The following is a 7,620-nucleotide window of genomic DNA, read 5'->3' as shown; positions in this document are numbered from 1 at the left end:
ATATATATATATATGGAATACAGAGACATCTAGTGGTAGATAAAGTGCTATTCACCAACTAGTCATTGTTTGAACCGTAGCCTTACCAGCCAGTTTAAGGATGTACAGAATGCATTGGTCTGTGAATCCACTTAGTAATTTATTGTCCACTTTGTTGTTGATATGATGGGCTACTGTATAATTTACTGTTCATGCCATTACCGTGTATGAGACTGTGGCCTTGCTTTGCTCCAACACACACACACACATATATATATAATTTTAGTTTTGACATCATGGTAGTTGTAAATGTTTATAAATTGTACAGCACCTGTATAAATAGTTGCCTTCATGCAGAAAAAAAACCCCTCTGTAAATCGTTTCATTATTTTTTTAAGGGAGCTTAGAGGAAATGATATACTGTAAAATGGGTGAAAAGAAATAATCTGGTCATGGCGTTCTGTTCATGCACTGATGAATAAAGGTTTACTGAATGAACATGACTCAAGTTTTTGTTTTCTGTGGATTCAGAGAAGCAAGTATATATCCTATTGATCCTGCACTTATCTTTGGTAAAACAATCGGACAGTATTACGGCCTTTCACAAGATTCCCACGTTCCTTTTTGGCTCATAAACAGTCTGTAGTTTATGTTTTCAACACTATTAACTTTGGTTTTACAGTTATTTTTGGAATTTAAGTTAATTTTATTAAGTCAATAAACCTAATTTATAGGAAATTATACCTAATGTTTGAGTTAGAAAAGCAGAAATGATTTAGTCTAAAATTAAAACAATGCATGTCAATGGATAATCACAGACTGGAATATGTCAACTTTTACTCAATAGGATTTCAAAACCACTTCAATTTGTTTTTCGAATGCTATAAAATTGAATAAGACGCCCCAAAATAATGAAAGTAGAGATTTGTACTTGGAAAAGTGCATGAATCAATCATGTTATTTTGGGTAGTTAAAAAGAAAATTGATATAGACAAAAGGGTCAGTTTGACCCAAGGACAACATGAGGGAATAACACTGAAACAAGGTTTTGTGTGATGCAATCACTCATCCCATTAGTTCTGGTCTGATTCTGGCCATTTAAAGGTTGTTTCCAATGTAGTGATGAAGAAGAAAATCCCCAGTCATGCATTAATAGTTTATGAGAGACTAATAGGACTAGTCGGCCTCTTTAGGCCAGCTTAGCAGCTCAGTCTGTAGGGAGTGGGGTTGGGAACCGGAGGGTTGCTGGTTCAGGTCCTTGCACGGACTTGCACTGCCAAGGTGCTCTTGAGCAAAGCACTGAACTCCCCCAACTACTTGGGGGGGCTTTCCAACAGCTGCAGCCCCCTCCCTCTGACATCTCTCCATTAGTGCATGTAAATGACCAAAGCATCTGTGTATATTTCAGGCCTGTGTTCTAACAACAAAGTGAAAAAAATTTAATTTCCCCACTGGGGAGAATTAAAAAGTATTATTTAAATCTAGGCTCATATTGACTTCCAATAAATGCTGACATTTATTTTGCAAAGAACAAGGACTTTGGATTTTGTCCCCTATTACTTACACTGTAAGCACACTAGGAAGGGATATCTTAATGACCATTATAACCAGGTACAGCAAGCAAACCTGTTTTAATGAAGCCGACAGACGATAAGGGAACCATTTAAGACAACATTTAAAAATTGTGAACTCATCCTTTAACACAAGCCAGCCTCGTTTGGTTCCTCCAGAGAGTATAGAAGTATGTAAAGTTGAGTGGAAATATTAGCTTGTTTTGATCTGCTTCACATTGATAACGACTGTACAAGCGGCGAAGCTCTGCCTCTCATGGCTGTGACTATAAATAAACCATGACGTCAGCTGAGCAGAAGTGAGTGCGTGCGTTGCCGCACGCAGTCAGCACAGAATACTCTAACTCCCGTGTAGCTTTGCGATATCATTGTACTACATAACCCACAGCTCCACATGGTACGCGTGCGCAAAAGACCCAGTATGCTGCCATAAACTACAAAGTAACGGCAGTTGGACTACAATATTTCGCGCGCCTGCGCAGTAGGAAACTCGAGTCCTTTTAAATGTACTGTACGTGCAAAGATGGCAGCTCAAGTCGACTTGCTCCGTGCCAAAGTAGAAGAAGGAAATGTAAGGATACACAGTCTGGATAAATTATTGAGAGAGAGGAAAAAGAAGAAGAGAAGGGAGCTGTCGCCGTCCGCTGACAAACGGGAAGAGTGTGTGAAAGAAGCGAAGAAAGTGAAGCTCCGACAGGACCCACGGCAGCACGCCGAGCCCCTGATCCAGCCGCCGCATCAGCTGCAACAGAACCCGAAACCCCACAAGTTCAGCGCAGATAAACACGTCCTCCACAGCCACCCCCACCACCACCACCACCACCGCAGTCTTACCAATGGTACGAAGAACCTGCAGCCGACTTTGGCGCCTATTCCCCCGCGGAAGGTACCGCCGGAGCAGAAGAAGCAGCGAGCGGTGCTCCCCGAACCACCTGCGCTCTTCACTCTCACGCCTCTCAAAACGGTCAAGGCCAAGCCCCAGGAATTCAAAGAAAAAAACCGGGATAAAGACCTGAAACTGAAGCTCAAGAAGGAAAATACCGAGGCCAATGTGAAACACGCCGAACTGAAGAAAAGCAAGGGTGAGTTTCTATTTCATACATACAAAAAGGGGGGCTGGGTTCCTAATTTAAAAATGGAATGGATAGCCTATTTTTTTTTCCCCAGAGGGGTGTCCAGGGAAAACACAAGTCTTTGACAGGTTGCAACAGGCTTACAATTTTCATTTAATATGTTTAGAAGGCTACTGTAACAATTATGTAGCTTACAATTAGTGTTTTGGTAGCAGATTCAAGTTTTACCTGTTCTCTTACAGGTGAGGTGCAATGTAGTGCTAAGTGAACTACATATCCCTGTATGCTATATGCTGGTGTCCGTTATTTGAGGGTGCATGACAATAGACAAGCTGGGTCACTTATGTAGGCTACAATGTCGTTGTGAGTGTGTGTAGCATGCCTTTATGAATCAGCATTGCTAAATTAATGAATTCTGCATTGTTTTTAGAAAATAATCAGATGTAGGCTTCAACAAGGTTACAGAGCAAAACACCCTCTCAGTTTCCCCTCACTCATCTACATGTACCCTGCCCCTCTGACCTTTACTTATTCCTGTACCTGTAGTGCCAAAGCCCCACAATGAGAATGGCAAGTCTCTTACACTGGAGGAATATCTTCTGAAGAAGAAAAAGAAGAAGAAGAAGCACCGTGAGGAAGAGCACAGTGGCAAGAAGGTCCGATACATGCACAACAAAGCCGTTCAGACTGCGGGGCTCGGGGCAGATCTCAATGTGCCCGTTTGCCCTGATCCACCTCTGCCTGGCACCGTGAAGCACGACAGCAACTGCCAGCCTGGCAGAGACACTATCGAGAACCACCAACCCTACCTTCACGCTCTCAAACTGGGACACGTCCCCTTCCTGTCCCACCAAGACCACTACATCCGCAGCTCCTGCATCCAGACAGGCACCTGGTGCGGACGCTTCATGCACGAGGAAAGGCAAGCCAATGGCGGGGGATCCGTTCTGCATGCCTATGCTGACGAGATAGCTTGTCTTAGCCCGGCTGAGATGGAGCGCTTTGCCCAGGAGTTCCTGGAGTTGGCCTTTGCGGAGAAGCCTCGGGGTGCAGCCTTGTACGCCTTGGCAGTGGTGCACAGAGCAGCCGCCTTCCTGCCTGACTTCCTGGACTACTTTGCCTTTAACTTCCCAAACACACCAGTCAAAATGGAGATACTGGGCAAGAAAGACATTGAGACCACCACTATTGCCAACTTTCACTCTCAGGTATGTTAAAAGGAAACTGATCTGTTTAGCTTTTGCATTGCACTCTACAACACTGGCACTTTTATCACAACCAAATACAGGAGTCACTTAGCGTTGTTCTGGAACAGCTTAAACCGTAAGTTTCTTTTTTGAATTTTAAAATATAGGGCTGCAACAAACAACTAGTTGACATATTCATGCTCGTTTTGTCGAACCAACGGTCAGAAACCAAAAAGAGTTTCAGTTTACCATCATAGAAATCTAAGAAAACCAGCAAATGTTCCCTTTTGACAAGTTGGAACTTGTGCTTAAAAAATCTTTCAAAAATGTCTTAAAATGACAAATAAAATAGTACTAGTCAAGTAGTCTAAATTGTAATATAATTCTGGTAAAGTAGACAAGAGTGCAGTGGCATAGAATAGCAATTTACATTATTAAATGTAATTTAGGCATCACAGGGTCCGTTCAATTTATAGCTCAAATTGCATTTTAAGAGGCAAAGTGGTAATAATGCATATTAACGGAGAGACGTTTTAGAAGAGGAACTCTATATTAAAGCATTATGGATTTTTGTTACCTTGTTATATTATTGATAAAAAACATAATTGATTTAAATTAAGAAACTAAAAAGAATATACATTAGTGTGTGTATATATATATTAGTACATTTTTTTTTAACATATAATATTGAAGTGACTACAGTGCGTTTGGAGCGTGTTTGCCACCCAGTAGTTAGTTTTTAGAGAGCTCTAATGGAGTGGCTTTTGCTCCGTGTTGATGCAGAGTTATACCTACAGTACCATTACTGTCTAAGAGAAATGTCAGAGGAAGAGGGGGGCCTACAAGTTAGAGAAGCGAGCTTGTGAGAGACCCGTCGGGACGGAAGGTTGTCGGTTCAATCCCTAGACCAACAGGACAAATCTGGTTGTGGAAAGTTACAACCCTGCAAAAGAGAGGCTTCCTCTCAGTGAACCAGCCCTGAATAAATAAGGGTTAAAAAGAGAGAGGGGGGAAACAGTGGGCCAGTATGGCTGCGTGTGTAACGTTTGATCTTCAGAGAACACAGAGAGATCTCAGCTGGTTTCTGTATATGCATGGTAAGTAGACCTCGCTTGATCATTTCACCGGGGGGGGGTTCAGAGAATACACTAATGCATTGAGAGCAGAAGGATTGCACTGAAGTTCTTTGTTGTATCTACTGCACTTTACTGGCTTCAGTGCTGTATATAAAACTGCATCATGTAGGCCTATGGATGGAAAATATATTATGACAGCAGTGTTCACATTCCTGGATAATGTCTTTATGCAGGCAAATCTTTTCAGCAATGATTACAGTCTGGCATATTTTCTATGCAGTTACCTACACATTGGTACAGTAGCTTTTAGTAATAATAATAAGGAATCTGCATATAATTGTGTAAAACTCCCAGGCTGTGATGTGCAGCTTATCTCCCAGACACACTCAAAAGCATGTAAGGCATCCTATGGATTTAAAGAGAATCTGTTAGGCAGGATTGTTACTGTAGCTTCTTCACAGCCAAATTCTACCTCTGATTTAAAGGATTATGTCAGAGAAAAGTAATATAGCGTACCGCTTCCTCTGAGCGGTCATTTTGTTTTGCTCAAAGTAGAACAGTGATGACATCAGCACGATTTTGGCAAAGCACTAACCACAACTTGTGTAGATTGATCCACAAACTGTGTGTGTGTATATATATAGAGAAAAAGTAGGCCTATTTTCCCTATAGGCCTACTAACTGGAAAAAAACAATTTGCATCATAGCTTTGTTAAAGCGCACATAAATAGAATAGGTTTATGGTTTCATTTTTAAAAAACACCATATTTTTGTTGTACCGCACATTGCTGCAGATCCTGTTTTCAGCCTGTGTGTTTAGGTCTCTGTTTTAGCTACAGAGTGAGACATCTTACTCCTATACTATCTTTGTTGGGAGTTGCACGTGCTCAGTAGCTGTAAGATCCCATCAGCCTGATAAGTCTTTCTTTGGTCAGTCCAAGGCAGGATTAGCTGGGAGACTTCTTCTAGACGAGGGCCACTTGTGGAATACCTGCAGAACAGGGACAGGAAGTAGTTCTTTTGGAGATGATAGTTAACTAGTGTGCGTTGACTTTGTCTCGGCTAGTGAAGTAGAAAGCCGTGCAGATTTTGAACAGCTCACCCGGAGACTGAAGACAGAGGACATTCAGAAACTCATATATATACTTGCAAATCTCACTCAAAACAGCATGGATAGTTTTGTGTGCGTGTGGAAGCAGCAGAGACACAAAATAACCCCCAAAATCCAGAAAAGGTGATTTGTTTTTATAATATGGGCACTTTAAAAAACAATTCTCCAATTACAATCAAACTTTGAGTGATCTGGTATTAATTAATAAAGCCCTATATCTGTCTTTTAATAAATGCCTTTCCACCATGGGTGTGGTGAACTGTTCCCAAAAAGTAGCTCAATTAATGTAAACATTAACCTGGTCCATTCTAAAAATAGGTTAGCATTGTAACTATAAAATAGCATTGTAACTTAACTTTTTTTTGTTGTCCTTTTTTATTTTCAACCTGTCCCCTTTTTTTTATTTGTATACTGTCTTTTAGAGGCTTGTTTACACATGTATTTATTCAGCTGTTTTGCGCTTTTGCACTGATAGTTTTGCATCAAATTCCAGTCATACATGTTCAATAAAAATATAGACTATCCTATTCTGAAATTTCCCTATTCTAATTGATATGGAATTGGAACCTTGTGAATTGAAATGGAATTGATTTGGGAAAACAATGGTGACACTAGCCCTATTAATCATATAGCTTATACTGTTTACATCATGAATTAGTGTGTAGAGCCGACTAGGACGCATTGAATGACATAGGCTGTTTCTCCTGTCCTAGGTGAGCCGGACTTACTGTTCAGGAACCTACCGGTCTGGACCCATGAGGCAGATCAGCTTGGTGGGAGCTGTGGATGAGGAAGTTGGAGACTTTTTTCCAGAGTTCCTCGACATGCTGGAGGAGTCGCCCTTTCTCAAGGTTGGAAAAAAGATTTGTTGTTATCATTTTTATGAATATTCTAAGGCCAATATGGGGGTCGGGGGGGTGGGAGGACATAAAAGTGCAATATGTAAAATTGACAGCTAGTGTTTAAAATAGTTACTGCCGTACAAATTCAAAATACTGGAAAGAGTCGTCTCCCCCTACGGGCCGCTTAACACGCTCCGTGGCCGCTGAACACGCTCCGTGGCCGCTGAACACGCTCCGAGGCCGCTTGCCTGGTCCTCCAGTAACGTTAGCAGTTAGCAGGGTTAGCATGGCGGCGTTAGCCAGGACCAGTCGGGATCACTTTACTGGCTGTGTCTCAGTGGTTTTTGCGAGTATGTAAACAACTCAGGTACCATGGCTATATAATTCAATGTGAGTACACAAATGAAATGACATAACATGCCCGTCCCTAGTAGCCGTGATAAATTAACCTGAAGCTAATCCTCACCTGTTCAGGATGAAATTAGCCAAATGTACTTCCATTGATCCAGACTATACTTTTTGGGTGTTTGTGTGTGTGTGGGGGTGTGTCTCTCTCGCCACAGATGACCCTACCGTGGGGAAGCCTCTCCAGTCTGAAGCTGGACTGTCGTTCTCAGAGTGACGATGGGCCCATCATGTGGGTGCGACCGGGCGAACAAATGGTACCCACCGCTGACATGCCCAAGTCTCCATTCAAAAGACGGAGGTACCGTACTGTCCCAGCTGCAGGGCTACATATGAACACAGTCCCAGAACCACATGATAGAAACATAGTGTATTT

The 7,620-nt window shown here is 41.9% G+C and overlaps 1 protein-coding gene across 1 annotated transcript in view; it reads left to right on the top strand.

Moving 5' to 3' along the window:
- The first annotated feature begins 2,013 nt into the window (after positions 1-2,013).
- LOC117948055 (lysine-specific demethylase 9) overlaps positions 2,014-7,620 on the top strand; it is an 8,292-nt gene continuing 2,685 nt past the window's right edge. Inside the window, exons 1-4 of the mRNA XM_034877503.1 lie at positions 2,014-2,632; positions 3,170-3,831; positions 6,711-6,848; positions 7,403-7,618. Of these exons, the coding sequence (XP_034733394.1) occupies positions 2,074-2,632; positions 3,170-3,831; positions 6,711-6,848; positions 7,403-7,618 (1,575 nt within the window). The 5' untranslated portion in view covers positions 2,014-2,073. The remainder of the gene's footprint in view (positions 2,633-3,169; positions 3,832-6,710; positions 6,849-7,402; positions 7,619-7,620) is intronic.

The sequence above is a fragment of the Etheostoma cragini genome, chromosome 7, assembly GCF_013103735.1.
Source record: "Etheostoma cragini isolate CJK2018 chromosome 7, CSU_Ecrag_1.0, whole genome shotgun sequence".
In the NCBI taxonomy this organism is placed as follows: Eukaryota; Metazoa; Chordata; class Actinopteri; order Perciformes; family Percidae; genus Etheostoma; species Etheostoma cragini.
The sequence above is the reverse complement of the archived record's forward strand: the minus strand, read 5'-3'. Positions and strand labels throughout refer to the sequence as shown.